We start from the raw sequence: 25,542 nt of genomic DNA, 5'->3' as shown, positions 1-25,542 counted from the left end.
CTCTTGTTCGCACAACGCTTCTGGAATATTTAAAAGAAATTGGAACATTTCCTTTTAATTTGAAACTTTTTTAGAAAAACTTTTTGAAGCTGAGATACAACATATCATATATTGTTACAGAACCGTTAACCTTCTCTAAAAACAAGGCCAAAACATACATCTGACAGTATGTGTCATAGTGTATAAAATTTAAAGCCACACTGCTATCCAAAATGGCTTAAGCTTGTCGCGGTGCTCAGCTTAAGCTGTGTCCCATGCACAGCTCCGCATGTCAATCCAGGTCTAATTTATCTAGTAAATACTATTCACAAGCCCAGGTGTTTGCAGAGATCTTTGTAGGCTCTGAACTAGAATTCTAGCACAAAATTATCACTACTAAAATTAATTCAGGAATATTAATTCAGACTGAAATATCTTGGCTTAATACTTGAGAAAGTGAGGACAAAAGTCAGTTAGCCCTAAGGGTGTTTTACTTCTGAGGGAATTTGGTTTTATATCTGATCCTGTTCCACCAAGGGAAGAGTTTTCTTACCAATTACAGGACAAGGAGAATGTAGAATCAAATACTTGGGCTGCAGTGCTAGAACAAAATGAGAATTAGAAATTTTAAATGTCCTTGGTTCTTACATAAGATTTTAAACCACTTTAAGCAGAAGTGATAACCAAAATCAGTTTGTAGGAATAAAATCTAGATGTCTTAATCTCATCTTTTTAGTGGCTTCAGGAAGGAAAGTAATCCCAAGAAAAAAGAAGTACTCCCAGACAGTAAATTAATTGTACTATTGTACTGGAACAAGGACTAGCCATAGATAAATAGAAACCAAGCCTTGAGCATGGATAGTTGTTTCTCTCTAGAGAAGGGTTCAACTCACAAAAAGAAGAGTTTAAGAAAGCAAAGACAGACAAAGACCAGATACCTACTGAAACAAATGGAAATCAGACATTTGTTCTATTGGCAATGCAGGACAAGGTCTTTACCTGCCCAAGAAGCAATGCAGCTAATCATGCTGCATGGCAGCAGTAACTGTAGTCCATGTCAATTTACTTAAACTAATATTCACCTTCAAAGTATGATGTGTCCCTTCAGTGTCACAGTTGCTGCACAAAGGCAGCATTAGATTTCATGATGTACTTTATTCCCAGGCAATCCAATAGATTAAATCTTAAGAGGAGATTTTTTTCTTTTTAATAAACAGTATTCTCAGCAATACAACTTCTCCAATTCAGATTCATCTTAAATGTTTTATTTTAATATTAACAAAGTGGAAAGCAATTAATTATATTGAACTTTTCAACATAGTCTTTATTACAGCAAAAATTTCAAGGCCAAAAACAAAAGAAAGGGTTGGCTTGAGCAACTTTGCTCTTTCCTTACTAGCAGCCCAAAAAACTTGCCCTACCATTTATCCTCCCTTTTCTGCTATTTAGCACTTCAGCTCTTTTTCCTTGAACCCAACTTCTTTAAGTCGCTTTCTCGTTTTTCCAGGTTCACTATGACTGGTGGGCTGTGCAGGAAAGAACCATGCCACCCTCCAGTTTCTTGGTGACTGGATTCGCAGTGCTCGAGATGCCTGCTTCTTCCCTCTTGCTCTTCTTTCAAATCTGAGGGGAAAAGCTAATGTGATAAAACAATAAATGATCATAGCAAAAGATAAGTGACCTTACAGAACAAATTCTGGCTTTTCTGCAAGCTTCAGAGCCTCATGCATCCCTGCAGCCGATAGTTTCCGGTTGATATTCCTGTATCTGCATTGCAGGAGATTGCGGTAAGTTGTCCTCAGGTCCCGATTGAAGAAGGCATATATAAAAGGGTTAATGAGAGAGTTTGCATAACCCAACCATAGAAAGGTTCTCTCAACCCACAGTGGGATACAGCTGCACGCTGTACCACAGATGAAGGGTCTGGCAGTCGAGAGGAGGAAAAATGGCAGCCAGCACACAGTGAAAGCCCCAACAATAATCCCAAGAGTAGTGGCAGCTTTCTGCTCTCTCTTAAAAATGGAAATGTTTTTCTTGTCATTCTTCAAGAGTCGTGAAAAATTAGTACATTCTTCAGATTCCTTGTGCAGTTTTATCACTCCATTCATAGAAATCCCTTCCATTTCTTCTGGCCTGGGAAAACTGGTGAACTTGTGTTTAGCAGCACTCCTTTTGGCAGCCTTGTAAATCTGATAATACATGAAAAGCATCACTGACATTGGGATATAAAATGCAACTGCCGTGGAGTAAATCGTGTAGCCGAAATCTTGGCTGATCAAACAGACCTTTTCATCATTCACATTTTGGGCCCAACCAAAGAGCGGGGGTATGGTGATAGAGGCAGATAAGAGCCACACACACAGGATCATTTTGGCCATGCACTTCCCATTCTGCCTCACAGGATATGTGAGCGGTCTTGTTATTCCCAGGTACCTAAAATGACAACACAGAGTTATTATGCAGTGCAGTGATTAAATGCTACAAGTTATTTCACGTGGTCTGCCATTAAATTTAACACCTTTTGCTAAGGTTTCTATTTTAGCCTTTTCAATGCACATATTTCAAATTTGTGAGTTCATATGCATCTTTCACTTTAAGATTTATAGTGCTGGTACTCTGTATAGTGCTGGTATTCTAAAAGCTCTTTTCTAGAGGGAAATCTCGCCATAAGGGACTGGGATTTTAATGCATTTGTACAGTCTTCATATAGATAATTCTTTTGTTGTTGTTACTAAGGAAATTCTGAAAGCCAAATAAATGATGTACAGGAGAGTGCTCCATACACAAAGGAGATATAAAGGAGTATATTTTTTGAGTGAATGCTTAAGTTGAAAGAAAGATGCATTCATCTTAACCTTCATTCACCTTATGCATTGATAAGTTATGAAGATCTCTACCTCTAAACTGATCTTACCTTCATGTTTCAGGCAGGAATTATAAACTGTAAACTTATGCCAAGAACAGATAATTTCAGTACTACAGCTATTCTTTTTATCATCATTTAATAAGAAATGATATTTATTTATCATGCTGACTTCTACTGAACAAAATAACAATCCACTGCAGTGTTGATTTGGGAAGACCTGGGGAAAAAAACATTTTACCAGAAGCTAAGTTTAGAATGGTAAATAATTTCAAACAGATAAGAAACATCTCTATAGAGTGTCAAGTTTCCATAAAAAATGTGAAGCCTGCTCACAACTACATTTCCTAAGCTGTCAGAGCTTAAGCCACATATTTTTTTCTAGTAAAACATTTCTTACTATTGCCTTATGTAGCTGGACAGCAGTATCCTAAGCCTATTTACTCTCAACTGCATAAGATATATTTATGTTCTTTCTAATGAAAGGATCTTTCTCTTGGAATATGGAATTAGATGCTTGCTTTTTTTTTCCCTTTTCTCCTTCCCTCCCCCAAACATTTATACTTTGAAATTAGGTTTCTGCTGTGCTGGAAATTACCAGTGAATTCCCATAAACTTCTCTCATTGTTCTTTTTCTTCTTCCTCCTCCCAAAAAGGAAGAATTTTTAAGAAAATCTATGCAATTAATTTCTCCTAAAATAAATGTTTCACAAGGTTTTGGTTTCAAGAGGTACCAGTGTTTAGTTACACAGTGAAGGTTTTGGAAGGTTACAAATAAGAAACATAACAATGAGAATATAAATGTTTTTTCAGAGCACTTTTTCTCTCTACTCACCTAGCAAATCAAAATATGAGTGTATCCATAGCTCTGCAGAATGCTGCATTGATGATTTTACTGCAATGCAGTAAATTATGGCCAGTGCTGCTGCTTTATAGAAGGACCCAGGTATGTTACAGTTTTGGAAGCAAAAGGATTCATCATTTCGTGACCTGTTTTGATGAGTAATAACAGTCACTCTTGACGTCACTATCACTTACACTACTGACATGGCAAGTTTTATACAAAGAAGAGAATTAACTTATTGTGTCCTATTCTTGACAGCATGCATGAGCAAACTCCAGCAGCCCAGTATTGTGCCAGTGAAGCTGCGCCCAATGGTGCTGTGAGCTAGGAGTATTAAAACTGGCTGCAATTAAAGCAATAGGCTTTATAAACATTGATCACGGTGTTAAAAAAGACTGTTTCTTGTTCACGTCTCCATCAGCGTTAGAACACAGCCATCACCCCAGTGCTAGTGGTCTGGGCATGCGGTACGTGCCATGGAGAGTTCTGTTTTTCACAATCATGGCCAAAACTCCTTGCACTGCTAAGGAGAGGGACTTGTCTAAGGTCCAAGATGGAGGAGAGCAGAGTTAATTGTGTGAAGTTCTAGAGTTCACCTATCTAAGGGCTAGACCCTTATAAGTAATGTAACTACAGCAGCTGCAGAAGCCCTTCTGGGACGGCACTGGCACATCCTTCATATTTGTCTGAGCATAGCATGAGAGAGCTGCACAGGAGTTAACTGCACCCTTTCTACAGAAAGCTTTAAGTGTCACTTACAGTGCAGTGCTTAAAAAAAATCATTAACAGTTGATCCACCTTCCTGAGGTATGTATTTTTCTAGCTAATATATGATTGGCCATTAAAAATAACATGATTACGAGGTGAATTTTATTATGTAGCCAAAATAGTTAAAGCAGATTTCTGTAAAAATCAGATCTGTAGGCTGCACACACTGCATGATGACTGATGTCTAAAAATTCATGAAAGCATAAGTATACTGAAAAGAATTAAAATGCATTAGTTTTGCCCTGGCATCTCTTTTTTTTTTTTTTTTTTTTTTTAAGCTATCTGAACTTCAAAAATGCTACTTGAAATTAAAATACATTAATTAAAATAAAAATACATCAGCATCCTTTCTATCTTATTCATTTTGCTAAATGTAGTATGATAGGAATAAAAAAGCCAGCAGGCATAAGTGAAGGAACTTTATCTTTTCATCTCTATATGAAATCCACTACCCTTGAAAACTTACTTGCAACTTCAAAATAATGTAAATCACTTCTGCTGTCTAATACACAAGAGAGTGTCCAAGACTTAATACATTCCTGAGCTTCAAAAGTATTGTCTAATGCATTGCAAAAATACACTTTTTAATGCTTAATTTTTAGTTACTACCTTCCAGAGATTACTACAGGTGAATCAGCTGAACTTACGGTATCATTCCATAAAATATCTAACACCTTGAGGCATTACTGCTGGAAAAGGATGAAGTCAAATTCCCTAAAAAGCCTACTTCATATATCTCAGCCATCCACACAAGAAGGAAGTGTCTTGGACAACCTGTTGCTAGTATCTAGAGGATACAGTGACAGAAAGACTATGGGAACTTTTCTTGTACTACATCACTGACATCTGGAAGACAGTCCCATGCTCAGATAGCTGAGAGTAAGAGCAGACCACATAGATCCAATGAAGGGAAATAAGGAGAGAGTAAGTTTCTTTTTAAATGAATGAGCACATCCCCAGTTCTGGGCTAATTTCTTTTGATTTCTTCAGTCTCTCCTCTTCCCTGTTGGAGGAGCGGAAACAGCCTCCTGTGGTGTGGGTGCTCAGCCCAGGAAGAATGGCCATCACCTGCCATCCCCTCTTTGTGATTCTGCTCAAATGTAGGTGCAGAGCTCCTCCTTGGAGAGCCGCCATCAGCTATGATGAATAACCACTGTTTGCCACTTTTACCTGCTGAATACCAACAGTGAAAGAGTCCTTTTTTCCTGAGAGCACTCAGTTTGTGGGGTTTTTCGGGATTTTATTTTCATTATTATTGTTGTTGTTGTTGTTGTTACTGCTATTATTATTATTATTATTATTGCTATTATTATTGCTATTATTGTTTTTTCTTTCTGGATTTTTGGTGTCAGTGCATTACAACAATGTATTAGAACAGTTTTTATCCACCAGGGATTACACAGACTGTTGTCATTTGAACTGCAGATCACACAGCTGTTTCTTATTAGTGTGCTCAATATCCCTAATGCTACATCAAGTGTTAGGCTGTAACATAAACAGAGGGCAGAGAGCATATCACAGAAGGAACAGAAAACCACAGATCCTGGTTTCCATTTCTGGCACACTGTGGTTTTTTTTGTATTCCTTCTTCCCATTCATTCTCTTCAAAGCTATTTGCTTGCTCTGATGGCTGACTTATGTTACTGCTGGCACAATGATTACCAAACCAAAAACTGAATGGCTACTGCATGCCATTTAATGTTGCTGTATTATGAAAATAGATAAAGTGTTTGATGAAATTTCTTTTCTTTCAAACACATATATATAATTCTTTAACTTAAAAAACAGTGAAAAGAAGTTTGCTTTACCTACACTAATAAATTGCAAATTAAATCTCCATTTGCAAATTAATCTCCATTTGTGACTGAAGTGATTAGCAATTATATAGACATAGAAGATACTAAATCTTTCTCAAAGAATAGAAAGCAGTGCCAGGCATGGTAGTATTATAGGTTAACCAAGCATAACATTTACTTTCTGCGGCTTCAACCTGGGGTTTTGGTTTCTTTTTTTCAGTAATAGAAAATCTTTTCTTTTGTTCCCACCTGAGAAAGCTAAATACATCTGTTATATTTAGGCTGTAAAATGGTGAACTGTTTGTAACTACAGGGAAATTTTGAGATGGGTCTATTCCCCCAACCTTCTGAAATCCTTAGAAGGCAAACTGAATCTTAACAACTATGTCATCAATAAGAGAAAGAAAATAGAAATAGGATGATCCACTTTAACTCTGTTATTTGGTTGTGAAAGGACAGTGAAAGAGTAGAAGAAAATCTAACAGCTGAGAGCATTAAAACTGTCTTAAAGGCTCCAATGCAACCCAATAAAAGATTGAATGGACCACCACATAGAGATCACTTACGCTTTTTCTGAAGCCCACACGTGCATTTCTTTTGTCTCTAGTCTCTATATGCTTTATAGGGAGATGCTATTCAATTTCAATTAGTGCACAATGGTTTCTAAGAATCTCTCTGGCTGGGTTAGTCACTGTCACCCAATCTACCAGACTGCTCCAGAATCAGCTTAGCACCTGTCACTGTCTGACCTTATTTTTATGAAGCAGAATGGATTATTATGGAGCACAACTGGAAAAGCTGTAGTGGAAATTATATAGATGCACATTACAGCTATTTCTATTGAGAATCTCTATCACTTCCTATTGGAATTAGAGTTGAGCTTAACACAAAGTTCTCTCTGCTCTTCCTATTTTTTTAAGTCACAAAACTTTTGTTCTTTTTTAAAGGCACAAAAATGCTTCCTTGCTTTTGTACTCTTTTTTTTCCAGTCCAGCAGCTTTCCAGCTTCAATCCATAGCTGCTTGTATTTGCTTCTTTGCCAACCCAGAGCTATGCAGCCCTAACAATTCATCTGCAATAATAACTTATTCCAAAGAATGATCCAAATTGACTGCTGTTTTTGTAGTGTCTGAGATTCTTTCATGATCTTCCATAATTCTTCCCTTTGATTCAATGTACCATTAAGAGATAGCAAGATTAGAAGCACGATGTCATTCCTGAAAGCTATCCAGCATTCAGAAATGAATCCAGAATACTGATCTATCTGGAATTATTATTTTTGTGCTTATGTTTTGATATACTAGATGGCAACTTAATTATAAGACGCTGAAACAATAATATAATGTATTATTTCTGTTACAGCTGTGTCACACCCCACAAAGAGAATTGTCTTTTTACTGTGTACACTCTGAACAGAAGCAGCTTTGTCTCAGAGAACTGCATTTAAATAATGATGAAGAAAATATTATTCTCATCACATATTTAAGTAACTGAGATGGAAGCAAAGGGGTAAACACACAAAAACTTAAGTGGTGAGACATGAGCATTAAAGTGCATGACTAGTGTTACAATGTGAAAAGTGACCTTGCTAATTTTTGTATGTTACTGGTAACTGTTTTGCTGCATAATCTCTTCACGATAACTGACAGAGTATTGTTCAGGAAGAGGATATATTTCAGAGGCAGTAAAATAAGTACTTTTCTACTTCCCAGAAGTGAACAATGTTACCGATTTCATTGCATGTAGGACAGCTTACAGAGTATGTATTTAAAACCTAAACATAAGTGTTGCACAATTTCAGAGTGAGTCAAAGGCTAACAAAACTAAACCCTTACTGAAGGGAAAAAAAAAAAAAAAAAAGATGATGTTTAATTACTGTTCTCCATCTAGTATCCATCGCTGGATACTAGCTCCATCACTGCATCTTTTCCATGTACATAGCTATAGCAAGTCTCAGCAGAGTCACCACATTCTGCTTCCTAATGGCATTTGCTAGAAATGGATAAGGCTACAATTTCTCCTTCTTTGTCAGTGCTGAATGTTATAACTTAAGAAAGATATTAGATGAATGCTTTTGTGTCTGTAATGTTAGATGGTTACTTATTCCAATGTTATTGTTATTATTGAAATAGCAATACTTAAGTTTTGACGCTTGAAAGAATTAGAATGAAATATTTGTTATGTTTTGAGCCAAAAAACTATTTTCCATAATTCCTTCTCTTGCTCTCAATTAAGTACATTTCCTATAAATAAACTCTCTTTATGAAAGGAAGACATTCGTTCCTGCTGTTGGAGTGGGCGCAAGCTAAAAACTGTACTGCTGTTGTACACGGTGCATGTTCTGATATGATTTTTCTTTTTCTGAAAAATAATTGTTTATTTTTGATGGAACTCAAGAAATGTATGCTTTCCTGGTAGTGGGGGAAGATTTAAATCAATCAAAACTAAACATCTGCTCATTCTAAAGGGATATAATTTGCATAGTAGATTATGTTCTCCTCTCATATATTTCCAGTTTTCCTGTATTTCCATGGACTTTCTTCTTTATTTACATTAGTTCATTTTCATTCTTTTGTTCTTCTCATTCTATTTTTATTTCACTTTCTTTTTCTGCCTTATTTCCATTTCTCTCTCAGCCCTGTATATTTTCTTCTTAATTTTTCCCTACTCATCTAGGACTTCTTTTCCACAGATGGGGGCATATGTCTGCCTTCATTCTAACAAATGTGTAACAGCTGTATTTCCAGAAAGAGATCTGCAGTGTCTTTTTGTTTCTTATCTTAGTCGCAATTTCTAAAACGATATTCTTCTCTTTTCTTAGGCCTCAGCAAATTTCTTACAGATGACCTTACCCTTTGCCTTTCATTTTCCCTCTGCATGGTCGTCACAGTATTTGTCACCAGCCACTACCTTGTTCTCAGCTACCTCACAAACTGCTAATGATATGCTGGATGGAAGAAAAGATCTAACCATGATGTTTATATTTCAACACTGCCTAAATGTTAGATGATGCATAAACACACACTTTCTGACCAGTATTATGTAGTTACTCAAATTAAATACTTTATATTATAGACTAAATACTATTAAGGAACAAACTGTTTTCAGCAAATATATTTGTTTAACATAGTATCTTTCCTTTCTTGTATCTTCACCAATGATGTAAATATAGGATATAAGAAGGGAAATGGATTTCAGTTCTCTGCATCCTGCAGTAGCCTCCTAGAATATAAACTAATTTGAAAACTGAAGAGTATTGGTAAATAATTATACAATGAAGTGGTATGGTACAGTGTAATGTTACACTTCTCATTTGTAATTGTTTTCAAAGCATCTCAACTCGCTTTCTGGGTTTCTTAATCTCTGTTCTCCTGCATGCATGTGTGATTTGCTTATTGACTGGAGTAGGATTAATTATACAGAGAGCTCAAAGGCGCTTCGCACCCCACTACTTGATAAACAACATCTAGCCCTTCAAAAACTCTAGAAGTGGGCAAGCCACACGTGGGTAGAATCCCGTTTTTCTTTATACTGCTTGAGCATTTACGAAGTTGAGGGGAAAAAAAATAATAATTTCACACTTTCCTAGAAAAAATTCTATAAATATATCATTGGGCACTCTGTACACTTCTGACCTTTCAACCTCTCAGAGATCTGCAAGTTCCCTTTTAGTAACATTGTTCTCAATTTTTCTCCAGTGAGAACAAGCAACCATTAGTGAAAGGAGAAGTGGGAAAAGGGATAAAGGGCTTTTCTTAATTTGCTCTTCCCTCTCAAAACTGGAAAAGTGTATAATCAGGATACATGATCAAGTACAAATTACAACACACATACACAGTATGATTTATGCTGTTTGATAAGTCATTCCTCACTCGAGAAAAAAAAAAAAACATCAAGAACCTACAAAATGGTTGTTTTCTACTGTATTCAATTTGTATCAGAAGATGCTATTTTGTTTAAAATTCGTATTTCTGTTTACCACAAATTTAGTGCCTTTTTATTGCTCAGAAGTATTTTAGAAGATTAGAAAAAAATGCCCTGCAACTTGCCATTGTCAACTGCAACATCTAAGCATCTAATGGTACATAGAGTCCTGGGTCTATGTGGTTATTTGTTCTTCCTTGTGTATGATGAGGTATCTTATCAGTTATCACAAGATGCTTGGACCCTTTTTGTGATGATAAAGAATATATTTTAGCCCTCAGATACCACCGGAGGAAACCAGAAGTAGGGAAAAGCCTTCTCCAGGAAAAGAATTTAAAGGAAAACACAATCGCTTGTTCTGGTTTGTAACTGATGTGCCATGGCTGAAGGTAGCAGCTCTGGCACTGAGTTTGAGGAGCGGTAGCAAAGACTTTGAGCATGAATGCATATGATTCAAAAGCCACTGAGGAGGGATGAGGCTTGACTGGAAGTGTCACTGCATGGTTACATGGAACTCAAGTGGCAGAAAAGGTAGGGATGTGCTGGGCTTTATGTTTATTCTTCTCTTCCCAGACTAGAGAACCAGACATAGCAAGTGGAAGGATGGAATGAAGGACTGGAACACTGGATGCTGGTAAGAAACTGGCAGAGAAAGGATCCATTCTTTCTTTGCTGTAATAAAGAAATTAGGGAAGAATGCTTTAGCACTCAAAGTCATCCTTATGATGGCCCTTAGTTCCTCAGGAGTAAATCTCACATTCTGATCCTTACTACCAAGCATTTCTATCTCCTGCACAATACGCTTAATTGTTCTTGCCATTACATAGTCTGTCAGAAGATGGGCATTAACCACTATCTTTTACTTAATGCCTGAATAATTATAGGATCCAAAGATTTAGATGATCTATTTACTCATTGGTCTCAGCCACTTATATGACTGAAGGTAAGGTTCAAGCTTCTGAACTGAAAAATATGAGTTGGATGTCAGCAGGCTAACAGAAGTTGTCCAGTTGACAGGCACAAACAGTGCAGTAGAGACTGGGAATAGTTGCTAGTAGGAAAAGTTTTATTTGCTGCTTTGCCCTTGTAAAAAGAGTGGCATAGTAAATTGAAGCATCAATTGAGATGCAGTGGCTACTTTGCTATACAGACACAGTTCCTCTTAGCAAAAGAACAGAGAGGAATTAAAAGAATAAGTTTTGCAGATTAGAACTGGAAAATGTACCAAATCTGTACTTTCCTCTTTAAGGTTACCATCATTTGGCTCCTCCTAACCCTCATGCCCAAGGCCATCATCAAAGCCAATGGAGATTTCAGGTTCTTGACAGAGTTAATTCTAAATCAACCATATTTTCCCCCTTCTTTACTGACTTCAGAAAAAGTTTTATTTCTCAAACTCACAATGTATTAAAGGAACACACATCTCTTTCCCTCCCATAACCTGGCTGACGTTGTCCTGTGGCAAAGATGAGTGCTCATGACTCCTGGCCAACCTGCTGACTTCAGCCAGGATGTAGGAGATGTGCCAGGAGACAACCACTAGACATGCCTCAGGCCTGAGGCTCTCCTGCTCTGTGCAAGCATTTACATAGGCTGTAATGAAAATATCGGTGTTTTCACTCTCAGTTCTACAGTCTAACACACAAAGACCAACACAAGCATACCTTAAGTGAGCAGTGAAAGATGCTGATGCACACAGTGTCTGTGACACATTTTGGCCAATGTGTCACTATAGGTCTTCTCCCACAGACATGCGGGAACATGCATGCACAAGCACACATACAAAGATGACTCCTTTGTGTATGGTAGCTAGGTGGGTCCCAAGATGTACAAGAAAAGTGAAAAGCCCAGCAAAGTGTAGGAGGGCCTCAGAGAAGGTACTGAAGGGCCTGTGGCCAGCATGTAGGACAGTGCCTAGGTGGGATGCAGCTGATGCTGCCTGGAAAGTCCCTCAGAATTATTGGTGTAGGTGGGATGCCAGGTCATTAACTCGTTCTCAGGAAGAAGGGTTTTTTTATTTTGCTTGAGGTAAGCTAGCAGGTATCTTCAGTGAAAATGTGTGGGGTCTTGGTTTCAGAGCTATGAAAGCTGTGTTTTTTAAAAAGAAAACCCTTGTTAGATTCGAATAATGTAAAAATGGCTAAGGTGATTTTCTCCAGCTTCACTGCATGAGTCACACTTGGGTTGACACTAAACGTCAGCTTAAAAGGAATTATTTTGAAAGTTATAATGGTGTTTCAAAATGAAAGCCTCCTACAACTCCAACTAGAAAATCATGACTGATCTCTTCAGTGCAATTAAATGAAGCATTTCAGAAATTTCCATAATATAAGTAAGCGATGAATGAAATGAAAAGTCACAGTCCATTGAATTGATAATACCGCTGTATTAAAACAAAGTATCTTCAGGGAATAGCTTTATTTAAATGTGCTGATATTTATGTCCCCTCTTTTCCTTCCTTGAATACAAACAATTTAAACATAATTTCCCAGACAAAGCACTTAAGGAAGAACCCCTTCTAGCATATTTCTTCCTTTTTCCTCCTCTTTCTTTCTCTTCCTGTCTCTATAGAGACAAATTCCTGTCTCTTTAGAGACAGAAAAAATGTTGGAAGGATATGATCCAAATCATCTTCTTTGCTGCTTCTGACAACGATTTTTCAAGTGTCCTAGTGAACCCCAATATGGGTGAATCTCAATCTAGAACTGATTTACTTGGACATTTTTTGCTTTGGCCATAGCAGTATTTGCCTGAAGGCAGACCTGAATTTGTAAAAAATCCCAGGAAGATATTGCTACGTTTATTTGGGTGAGGTACATAAAAATTAAGAATGTTTACCCCAAATTTAAGTTTTTGCCAAAGCTCAGAAGGAAAGAAAAACACAGTATACATGAATAGGTAATGTTAGCATACGCAGGAAAATCTAAGGCACAAAGCATCTTTTGCAGTGTCTGTATATTGTCTGGGTTTCTCTACAGTGCCAGGTGTGGAAATGCTAGCCACATTTACCTGCTGTTCCTAGAAAGTGAGCAAAGTGAGTTTTAATTGTAGTAATTTCTTGAAAAGTACTTTTAAAATATTGTCATTATCTTTTAGTGTAAAACAAACTTTTCGTTGATGTCACCCTTTTACAAAGTAACTCTCAATGCACTTAGGGCTGAAAAAAAGATGGAAATCCACAAACAGAATAAAAGAGGGAAATGGCAACTTTGGGACTGCAATGGAGGTACCGAAACAGCCAAAATATATAAGTAACTCAGTTTCATAAAAACATCTGAGATAAAAAAAACACTGCATCTCCTCCAGCATAAATGCATTCTCGTCTGACTGAGGTCAGTGATGCTCTACTTGTGAACAGCAGCAAACAAATCTTGCTTGCAAGGCTGAAACAAGGAGTTTGTAATAAATTTCCAGATTATAAGAAACTCAGTCACCCCACGTCAAAAAGCTGGAAGAATAAGCTGCCTCTGCTTGAAGTTACATACTGACAGGTATCTATCTAGCACTGCTATGTGACGAATAAGAGCCACACTGTGTTTCATGATAACAGTTCTTTTAAAATGCCTTTTTACATTCCAGAATTTAGATATATAACTTTATGCTAAAGCAGAAATAGGTACAGCTCATGATAGACCATCTCCTCTTCCAGTCTTCAATGACAGCAGAATTTTCAGATTATCAAGGACCCTCTCCTCTCTCCTCATTTTACAGATGCTACAACACATGTGGAAGCCATGAAATAAGTGGGATCAGCAGAAGGAAGCAGAAGGAACCTCTTCTCACCTCTTGGTGAGTACATCTTCCCATTGCTTGTATCAGCAGAAGGCAGGCAACTCCAAGGTTCTTTTGAGATGTGGTGGCATCAACCATGTTTGGATAAAGACCAAAACACCCAAGATGTATTGCTGCACCTACAGTTTCCAATAATCACAGCTCTCATGTGCCAGGCTAACATCTTCAAACAGGTACTTGAACTTAGGAGCAGAACTTTGTTCTCAGTATGGGATGAATCACCACAGCTGAGCCTATAGAGATCTCAGGGAGCTCACCAAGATTTGCAGGCATTTTGGTTACCTGATAATATGCTGTCTTCATTTCACCACCTAGGCAGCAGTGCAGTCTTAATGTCAAGTACCAGGCTTCAGAAATGTTAAGCCTCCTTTTATATTGCTTAATTTACAGGCAAACAGCCTACCATGCCATTTTAATTTGGATTACTTTTGGAAAAAAGAGAAGCTTGTGTTCTGCTAATGATCAGACTCGTTCAGCAAAAATAGCTTTTTAATATAGGACAATAGACTCTTGAGAGACTACAATTAGCATTGTTGATAAAACTGCTTGTGCTGCAAAGTGGGTCTACAAATGCATACTCTTAAGGTAAAAAGGAAACTGAAGTACAAGTACACAACAGTGCAAAAATAAAGTCTTTAGAGCCAGAGCTGTATTATTTTTAGATCAAAACATCTTATTAGGCTATTAAATAAAAGCTTTGCATCTTGTCAGCAGCTGCTTTGGGCCACACATAGAAATGTTTCCAAGTAATTTGTGGCCAGACAACACATGCTGACTTTGTTCAGAGATTTCGAATTTCAAATATTTGTTAAATGTCTACTTCTACAGCAAATAAACAAAATTTAGCAACCCACATGAAGAACTGTTTATAGAAAATTACTCTGGTAAATGTGTAAATGTCTGTATATCTGAACTATTTCATGGCAACAACATATTTTTATGGTTTGTATTCATTATGACAGTTATGTTGCAAATTGCACTATAAGTTTGGATAATGGCATATACTTCTGTTATCTGTGCTCATTACTTCCACTTCTTCCTTCTAATTTTTATGCCTGTTGCCAATTTCTAAATAATGGATAGTGGAGTAAATCTTTTAACATTCTTTGCTTTGATTCACAAATCCCTACATTTCCTAGTCCTCTAACTAGTAAAAGCACATTACAGACTTCTTTTTTGCATTTACATTTTGCATCTGTCTCCAGAGATGTGCAAACCATATTTCAAAATCCAGTGACCCTACTTTCTAATGGCTCTCTAATGAAAAGGAGTCAGATTATAAATAATGCACTTAAAGAAAGCTCTGTCTCTGGGGTTCCACTTCTCTTGCAATGGTAACAGCCATATCTCTGAATGAAGGTACTTAAAACTCAGCTGCTGAGAAGTAATGATTCCATTGCCAGCAAGGTTACTGATCAATGTTCTTCAGTGTGAGTAAGGACAGCAGAACTGAATATAAGGCTGATGAGCTACATCTTCTACAAAAACAAGTTCAATCCAAAAGACTGGCGAGTTTCTAACTTAGAAAAGTCAAAAGGTATTTAAATGAAAATTAGTACATTTATGTGTTACATGCGTTATCATGTGGTGAGTTGGAAGTAAGGTTTGTACGCAGCTCTCCCACAAGAACTGTCCCCTTGCAGTCAAGCCTTTGATTCCAGTTCTGCTTTTACCCAACTCAGTGAATGTCTGAGATCCAACAAATTCTTCCTTTGGTCCCTGAGAAGTTTTCCATCACCCTTAAGGCAAAGCTAACTGCTGCTTGCTCCTCTCTTCAGGCTCCCCAGCCTGACATAACCTACAGGACAAACAGCTCCCCAGCTTTTCAAGTTGGCTATCAGGGAAAACTTCTCTAATAGAGTGGTCAGGCACTAGCATGGTCTGCCTAGGGATGTGGCAGAGACATGGTTTCTGGAGGTGTTCCAGAACAATGTAGATGTGGGACATGCTAGTGGGCATCATGGGGATGGGTTGACAGTTGGACTAGATGACCTTAGAGATCTTTTCCAACCTTAATGATTCTGTGATTCTGTCTGAGAAAAAGTGTTAACCTTCCACATGGCTCCAATTTCACTTCCCAATGATTCGTTAAAGGAACATGAAAATTTGTGAGCAAAAATGGACAAGTAACTCTCCTTGTGGTTATCTTTTTAATTTGTACTTCTATAAGCTAAAAAACTTGATTTCAAGTTATTGACAGTACTAAAAACCACCCATTTCCTTGATATATCTCAGGAAAAAACTGTTGCCAGCTTTTTCATTGAGACACAATGTACCTCTAAGAATAGACTTCACCCTGGTTTCTCATTACTTTAAAAAAAGTTATTTTCGTAATGTCCCTTCTTGCTTTTGTCTTTTACATAAATCATGATCATTTTGCTTTACATAGAGCAAATTACTGTACATGGTAGTATTTATTAACCCCCTTGGTGATCTCTTTGTACTAGCTCACACTTTGATTGCAGAGGCCATAAAGACAGAAAGAACATATTCAGTACTGACTTAATTTCCCTGCATGTCTCAGGTCTGCATGCTACTAGAACAGCTGGCACTATTAGAATTTTCATTCCTCTCTGCACATTGCCCAGAAAACTTGTTTACTGCTAGATGTGAATCATTACCTCATTTACATATGAGCTAATATTTATGGAACCACCCGTATGTATCAGATAATCAAGATGTTCTATATAAAGCCTCCTGATGGAACAGCAAGGTAGAAAAGAAAAATCAAAGCTGCTGCATTCATTCTTTAATTTTGTTATAATGCTTCTAACAGAATAAAACCAAGTTTTACTCAGATACATACAAATCTTGTAGTGAAGTCAATAAAGAGAAGAGCATGTGGCTAGTGGCAAAGAGCTATAAAAATCATTGTGCCTTTAACTCTGTAACTGAAGATTTTTTCCCTTATCTTTGCAAAAGGTTCAGTTCTGTACATTCACACTCTTCATGAATGATTTCAAATTGTTGCATCATTTTCATTGTTGTTATCTATGGCCAAGAAAGGCAACTTCTGAATTTCAAGAAAGATATTTCTTCATTAACATCCTGATACTCATTTCTTAAGAGTCTTTACAATCATAGGACTTAAAGGGTAATATATATGAAATGATAAAGTGGTCTAGTTCTCTTTCTTACTCTCTGAAGAGCCATAACATACAATATTTATTATGAGAACAAATACTGCCTCCAGTTTGTGACATAACACCAGTTTGAACTCAAGCTTCAAATTGAGCTGGCAGAACCAAAGTGTGTTATATTCAGCATTTCTACTGGCTGACTTGCTGCTCAGATTCATTTAAAAGCAGGTAGCTCTCTCCTCCTTTCTCCCTAGACATATGGTTTATATTTGAAGTGTGCCCACTGCATTACCAGCAGCAACCTTCCCATGAAGTTCTGCAATGATACTACTAGGAATCAAATGTCTCAGTGTAACTGAGTCAACCTAAATGAGAGATCTTGCCAGTCTGAGTGTGTCAAGCTTGGCAAAAGTAGTACAATCCTTCTGAAGAAACTGGCTTCCCAATGCAACATGAAAAACTGAAATCTCAGCCTTCCAGCCAAAAGAAGGTATCCTCTCCTTACAAATACCAGTGACCATTTGGAAAAAAACTGTACTGAGAACTGCTTTGTGATGACCATATGTTGTAGACTTAGATATCAGACCGTGCAATTCCACTCCTTGGTCTTAGTTGTTTGAGGAGTTTGTAGCAGAAAAAGACATATGTACACTATCAACTGCTGATTAAGTCAGATGTTCTGTTTAAAAAGTTGGCACAAATGTTTCTGATAAAGTGTTTCAAACTTAAGAGCAATATTAAAAATAATATTGGCTTTCTTTTCAAGAAACAAGATACTTCCCTTATGCAATTAACAAGGATTTCTACAAAAAGAAATATTTTTTTCTGAGAAAATTATTCCAGAAAATTCAAAGACAATCTTTGGTTAATTTCTGCTCCTTTAGAAAACTATTAAAACACATTACCAGCAGTATGAGTAGTCTTGCTTTAAGTGCTGTATAATGACCACAAATACCTCCTTGTTCAGTTCAAGAAAATATACTCTGAGCAAATAAAATTTGGTATCAGTGTACATAGGCTACACTACATTGTACACCTGTCTGATAGTCTGATATGTATTTGCATTCTTGTTATTTATGTTACAAGATATTTCTGAAAGTCCCCTTCAAAAACAGAAGTGTTTCCAGCACTGTATCATTCCTGCGAATTTTTAAGTGAATCCAATCTCATTTATGGAAACTCTTTTTGTGTTCTTGTCAGGAAGAAATACGCTATTCAAATGTCTCCACAATGCCCTGTTTGGCAAAAATGTGAATTAACATTAACTTTACCTCTGGATATAGGGCTCCTTTGAAATATCTGGATGATACCCAAAGAATGAAGAGACCCAAAAATAACTTCTGAAAGCTCATATAGTGTTAAGCTTTGGTAGGAGCAAACAGAAGATAGTTTGGAATGTGGGGGAAAAATGCAACAAGCCAGTTTCAAGAAAAGGCATTCAGTAAATGTGGTGTAATTTGAAATCTCCTGCTACTTACTGAACTATTATTCTCTGTTAATATACATGTTGGATCATGATCAACTGCAGTTATCTTTACCTGTCACCTCCAGGTTATCCTCCATCTACACACTTCATGGTTCCCTTTTTTAAATGCACACATAACAGCAAAAGAATGTCTTCCAGCTTCACCCTGTTTTTCATCCTCTCCAACACAGTCATAAGACTCCTGCCAAACTTCAGATCTTATACTTCTTCCCACTCTAGAATGACACAACTTCCACATGCTTTGGTGTAAAAGGCCTGTTTGTTAGAACACCTTTTATTTACTACCTCCTATTCTTTACTGTGCATGACAAGTTTAGTTATGAAGCCTAATATCTGTGCTAAGACGTAATAGAACAATCCCTATGGACAAGAACAAGTTACAGCGTGAGTAACTCTTCTTCAAGTTGACTAAATTAGAAAATCTACATGGAAAGGAATAAAAAACATCTGCTTTGCTTTTTTCTTTTGATTTTCATTTTTGTGTATCGATATTGCCTGTACTTTTTGTGACGTAAGTTATTTATAGACTCAGAAAGAACACCATTTCTTGTTGCATAAGCAATTTCTTGAGCAATTTCTTGAGCAATGGAAAGAATGCCTCTGCCATTTAGGAATTTGCTGCCATATTAATAACTTTTTTCTGCAATAGACTTTAATTGTAGTGACTCCATCACATACTTTTCCTGTAATTCCTTCTGGTTTTGTTGGTTTTTTTGTTTTGTTTTTGTATTGTTTTTCTCTCTTGAGTTATTTTTAGATGAATCAAAGCTTTCTACTTTTCTGAAGCCTTCAGTAACTTCAGGACCTCCACTGCTTGTAGGATTTGACAGCTTACGCCTTGCAAGGACACAAAGGAACACACTTTGCTATTAAAGAAGTGAAAGTTAGAAGACTCACTGCCCACAGCCTGTTTTTGAAGAAAGCCCTTACACTGCAGTACTTTTGTTTCTTGTATCCATCAAGGTCCATATTATCAAGGTTCCCTAAATGAAGAGCATGAGGTCTCAGAGGAGACCCTACTCAAGCCAAATCCCTAGCAAGCAGCACAGATCTGGCTGGTGTTAGTCCATAGGACTGCAAGGACAAGAACTGCCTAAAGCAATGATAAAGATTTCTGCAGTAAACCTTGTTCCATTCTGTATACTGAACAAAATGCCTTGGAGCTGGGAACATTGCATGTCAGTGCTTATGTATACTCTACATCCTAAAAAAATTACATACAGGACTTTTTGGTATCTGGCTGTGCATACCTGTCTACACATATATTCTGAAGAGCAGGGTTAACAGAACAGCCTGCAGCATTTTCACCCATGGCCTAGAGGCAAAAGAGTTCTGTTCTGAACAGAAGCCACACAGACCTTCTAGGTGTCATAAGGCTTAGGATATTGCTGACAACATTTTCAGGTCAGGTAATCGGTTTTGGATGTAAGCGGAGAGTAGACACCTGGATGCTACTTAAAGTGCTGGAGACTTTATTTACAAGTTATGCACAAGCTATTCCTGTGAGCACTCCTTAGTTCCCAGCCACGCTTCCAGGAACATGAAATGGGTGAGAACTTAGGGGCATCCATATGCTAAGGTAAAGCATAATTATTCATAGTTACATGGAGCATCGTAAAAGATATCATACAGAGAGAGGAAAGAGGAGCATTCCTTGTATATAAAAATCTCAGGAACAACAAAAAGCCACATTACTCTACTGTTTGCATGAGAATTGAAAATCCTCATCAATTTCAAGGAAGTCTGGAATAGTCATACATTGTTGGCTAGGATACAAACTGGTAAAGCTCCCCCAAAAGTGTTTCATTATTTATGTGGGTGTGGAGCAAGTGTTAGAATTCTTCAACTATAGTTATATTGCTTTATTACTTTCTAAGGCAAAAAGTTATTTTTAAATTGAATTAAAAATTGCTACTGATGCAATTATTCAGTGGATACTCTCCAAAACAGGATTCTGTAGTTATCTTGGGTCAGAATAACATGATGAATCAGCAGGCAAACAACACCTGATTAAATTCAATTAATTCCTCTTTGATGTTCATTCATCCACTAAGACAGGCTTTGCATTTTCCCTTGTGATTCCCTGCTGATGTTCAAGCTCTCTTAAATGTAAAGAAATCTAAATGCAGTATAATTTAATTCAGAGCCAGAAAAGTTGAGCTTTAAAAGGAAACAAACAAACAAACAAAAACAAAAACCCACTAAGAAATGCTTTAAATAGTTTACTATTCGGTGAGGCACAAATATTTCACCAGTCTCAGTAACTCCTACCTTTCTCCAGAGCTACCACTCATATAATGGATAGAGTATAGCAGAGGTGATAGTGATGGTGGAGGTATCAAGCTGCCTTATTTGTTTAATCCTTACGAAATTTGGAAAGGTGGAAACACACTTGCATATGTCATGTCTGGTCTTATTTCTGCCTGTAAGCAGATAGCTTCCTTCCCAAAGTGACTTAAATGAGGCAGATATTCCTGAAAAATATGTTAATGTCAGGTCACCATAATAAAGATCTGTGAAGGTTTTTGTGTTGTGAAATAAAAAGCAGATAAAAAACCCTAATAGTCAATAACTTGATATTGTTGTGGACTTTCTCTCATGATCACCCCACAGTTCAGTTCTATGTAGATAACTGTATGACCTGTTCAGACTGGCCTCTCCTTGTAAATGCTGTACGAAGTCAGAGATCTACATATTAGCATGATTGCAGTCTTAACATTTATACAGCTTAGAGCAGAAGCAACCTAAAAAAGCACAAGCAGCTCTATTCAGACAAAAGATAGGTTGTGTTTGAATCTCAAACCCTTGCTCTCAATAACATTCTTCTCAAATATGTATCCTATTCGAGAACCTGTGTTTAAACATAGAGAAGGTGAAAAACTTGACATGGTGCCTAAACCTGGAACTATACTGCTGCTGTAAAAGGGAAGCCTTGCATTTGCCGACCTGCAGGCCTCTGTCAACCAGTTGCTTATAAACACAAGTGATACATTTTGCTGACACTCTGCTACATGTATAAATAAATAAATAAAAGCAAGAGGAAAAGGAAAGAATAGTAAAAGGCATCCTTCAAGACCTTTCTGTATAATTTCAGGCAGTGGCACGCTCCTTTGGAACAGGCCACGTGGGACGTGTCTGACCAGGCAACAGAATCAAACCAGTCCACTTGTAGGCTCCATGTTAATCTGTATTTTCCTACAAATTCAGGTAAAAATGTGTCTGTCCCCAAGGGCTGTAGAGTACAATCTCTGCACATGCAGTAGGCCTGCCAGCTGCTGGCATTCAGTGACATGAGCCAATAGCTTATACCTCTGCAAGTAAAACAAATCAAAAAGCCCCTGGAATTTATTTATTTTATCCTCTTTGGATGGGCTTCAAACTTCTTTCTTACCAGCTACATTTGTTTGTCCAACAAACCATACTACCTCTCCACAAAAACTTTGCCTAACGGTTTGTAATCAAGCTTTTGTTTAGATTTATTCAATAGTAACATTCTTTCAGCTGTTTGCATTTGAGTGATATCTGCTTTGGGAATAACCTAGGTTTAATAATGAAAACTTGAAAACATTCAACTTGCCTGCTGACTCTGCACTGCCTAATACAGCTGTATCCTTCCTTTCAGGAGAGATGCTACCAGATGACAAAGGCTTCCCAAACTATTCCATGAGCCTAGTTATTTGGAAAAAAAAGTTCAGTTTTAACAGATTTTGTCCCTTCTCTCTAAGCAGGAGACAACAGGACGACTAAACTGTGCTACTAGGTTTAAGTGTATCTAACAGCACACAGGACAGTGGCCATGTTGAAACCATGGTGAATTTTATTCACTTGTCCCCTGCTTCTGAATTTCCTGGTTCATTTCATATTTTTATTCTTTGCAGTGGGATTATAAGGGCTTTATCACCAGAGATCTTCTTCTCCTAGGTAACATAAAACATGCAAGTGTTTCCATCATACCTGTGAAAAGTGGCCTTTGATGCACCTCACGCATTGTGGTTTGCTAGCTCCTGTCCCATTGCTTTATCTAATAGTACTCTGTTTTTCAGAGGTATGTCTCCTGATTTGTTAAAACTTTCCTAACTATGCAAATGTGTGAATAGCAGGTAAGCTGGAACCACTAACTTACAGTGGCAACACTTTATCATTCACATTTATTTTTCATCAGCACTCTGTGGTTTGCATATTTTCCACATATTCCCCATTCAAAGACTACTTAACCTCTCAAGTTCATCTTTGGTCTGTCTGAGCACTCTCACAGCAGTTTAAGATTATTTATTTTTAAATAGGATTGCAAATCATGGAATTTTAAAATTCTTTATTGCCAAATGGTGAAGACATTTTGCTAATGAATTGCTGGCTTGTCTCCTTCTCTTTACAACATTACCTATCTTAACTATCCCATGGATGTGAGTTGCAGAGGTTAGAGCATCCTGATGAACTGATAGAATTTTGATTTCAAGTAGGAAGTAGAAAAGGGTATAATGAATTATGAAGATATCATGTTAAACAAACATTCAGAAATATAGGTAGGAACAGACAAGAGGAGAATGATTCTAGTTTAAACCAGTAAATAAAAACCAGTCATTTATAATAGGCTATGTTATGTTCAAAATACACAGCTCTATCTCTTGTAAGTTTTTATTTGAGAGGGGGAATATAAAGGAAAGGAAAAAGTGAGAGACCTTCTCATCCCCATGATTAGCTCAGCAGAAGCCTTTGCTTAGCACACAGCAGTCAGCTCAAATGTCAAGTGAAGCAATGACAAGGAAGAAAAATTACTTACTCCATTGCTACTAAGTGAATCAGCCACACATCCTTATTTGGCTAAGAGAGATTAATGATGTTAACCTGTCTTAAGAAGGTTATTAGAAATAGAGATGGAGAGCTCAGTCACGAACATCAAGAACGATCAATGGATGAAAATATTTTATGCTGCAAGCATGGGAAAATGAAATGACCTATCTCAAAAATGACAAGGTGAGAAAAATAGAACAACACTGGGAAGGAAGATAAGTCTACTTGTATTTTCTTACAATACTGGAATTAAGTTAAAAGCAAAAATAACAATAACAAAATCCTTTGATGCTATCAAAGTCTGTCTGTAGATTTCATTGCTACAAGATGTTTTGCAGCGTTCACATATCTGCTAGCCCCGCAGAATTCACAAAGTAGAGAACATCAGAGCAGGGGATGCTTACAAAGTAATTAAGTCTTGAAATGAATAGAAACTGACCTGAAATGAATGAAACAACCTCCAGTTATTGTTGGACTCTTCTGAAAGACTGTTTCTCTGCATAAACTCAGTGCAGTCCTTCCCAAAAACTTTCTGAAGTAGACAAGAGTCAAGGCAACTGTTTGATATCGGACTCTGATAAACCTACGATTCCTACAGTTAGGAAGTTCTTTGTTTTCTGCTAGCTGTGCTGAGTTGTAAGGAAAACAGTTTCACTCTAGATGCTAAGATGCCTGGCATACAATTTAGGCTGTGCAAAAGGGAAGTTACAGGCTGTATCTGATTTCAGATTGGACCTCAGGAATTAAAGGAATATGTTAGCCTTCCTCTGCAGAGGAGAGCTTAGACATGGGCATATGTGAGATCTCAGGGATGGCCTTAACATCAGAAATACCTGGGTTCCTCCTGTAGCCTATCTACACCTTCTTATTGCCCAAATGCTTGCCTGGACTAGTTTTTGGAAGAAGCTGGCTGTCCACGAGGATACCTGTTTGTTGTTTTAAGGGGAACTGAAGATATATATATAGAGAGGCAAATACTTCAAAGCAATTTTTCCTTTAGTCATAAGATTACTTGTCCAAAGTGGTTCTGCTACTTGAAACTCAGCTATTCCCAGGCTGTACCAGAATAATGGTAAAAACCCAATGAGCTGTAATTCCTGAGCAAGCTCTGACCTGGTGAAACTCCACCAAACTCCAGTGACTCACAGAGACATCAACCCCAGAAACAGCTCAGCTTCAGCCTTGCTACAATACAACTGAAGACACACGTTGCACATGTTAAAGCAGCAACAAATGCTCGCTTGCTTTATTTGTAGGCAGCCACAGAAACCACACACAGCTGTAAAGCTGTGACCTCCCAGGCTCTGTGGGAAGAGCAGCATGGCTAACTGGGGCTAACGGGGCACCCAGCTCCTTCAAACAAGAGACTGCAGGGCTCACACTGCACTTTGGGCTCATCAAGAGCCTCTTCTTTCCTCGGGAAAAAGTGGGGAGCAGAGGGTCCCCAGCATGGCTGGAGCAGGGGTCGCTCACCTGTCGATGCTGATCACACAGAGGGTCATGATGGAGGCTGTGCAGCACATGACATCCATGGCGATGAAGACATTGCAGAAAAGGCGCCCGAAGATCCACTCGCCACCGATGAGATCAGTCACGCTGACGAAGGGCATGACGGCCAGAGCCACTGAGAGGTCGGCCAGGGCCAGCGAGACGATGAGATAGTTGGAGGGCTGCCGCAGCTTCTTCACGAAGCAGACGGAGATGACCACCAGACAGTTGCCGGCGACAGTCAGCAGCGTGATGAGGCTGAGCACGGCCCCGATGACAACTTTCTCCACGTTGCCGTAGCTGAGGATCTGCTCCCCGCATTGCGAGTCGTTCCCGGGCGCGGGGCTGGCGGCGGGCAGCGGTGGGGGAGTGCCGCCAGGGCCGAGCTTGGCCAGGCTGCGCGGGGGCCACGAGCCGGCGATCATCCTCCCGCCGCCCAGCGTCCGCGGTTCCTCCAGCGCGAAGGGCCGGAGGTTACCGTAGAGGTGGCTGCCGTTGAGGGCGATGACCATGGCGGCGCGAGCTGCCCATCGAGCCCCACCGCCCGGCTCACCGCGCTGCCCGGGATGCTCCGGCTCCTCCTCGGCCGCCCGGCGCCGCCCGCCCCCTCGCAGCCGCCGGAGCGGCCCTCAACTTCCCCCGGAGCGGCCGCGCTCTCCCGCGACGCATCTCGGGCGGCTGCGGGGCGGGCACCGCGCCATCCCTTGCGCGCCTCCGGCCCGGCCCGAGCG

General features: G+C 38.4%; 1 protein-coding gene across 1 annotated transcript; it reads right to left on the bottom strand.

Annotated features, from left to right (window-relative positions):
- Positions 1-1,222: 1,222 nt before the first annotated feature.
- Positions 1,223-25,542, bottom strand: HTR7 (5-hydroxytryptamine receptor 7). The gene is made up of 2 exons (XM_052677365.1): positions 24,797-25,542; positions 1,223-2,412 (listed from the first exon to the last, which is right to left on the bottom strand). The coding sequence occupies exons 1-2, from the start codon at positions 25,321-25,323 to the stop codon at positions 1,662-1,664; spliced, it is 1,278 nt and encodes a 425-aa protein (XP_052533325.1). The 5' UTR covers positions 25,324-25,542; the 3' UTR covers positions 1,223-1,661.

Source organism: Tympanuchus pallidicinctus, unplaced genomic scaffold, assembly GCF_026119805.1.
Source record: "Tympanuchus pallidicinctus isolate F22 unplaced genomic scaffold, pur_lepc_1.0 scaffold16, whole genome shotgun sequence".
NCBI classification, from domain to species: domain Eukaryota; kingdom Metazoa; phylum Chordata; class Aves; order Galliformes; family Phasianidae; genus Tympanuchus; species Tympanuchus pallidicinctus.
The sequence above is the reverse complement of the archived record's forward strand: the minus strand, read 5'-3'. Positions and strand labels throughout refer to the sequence as shown.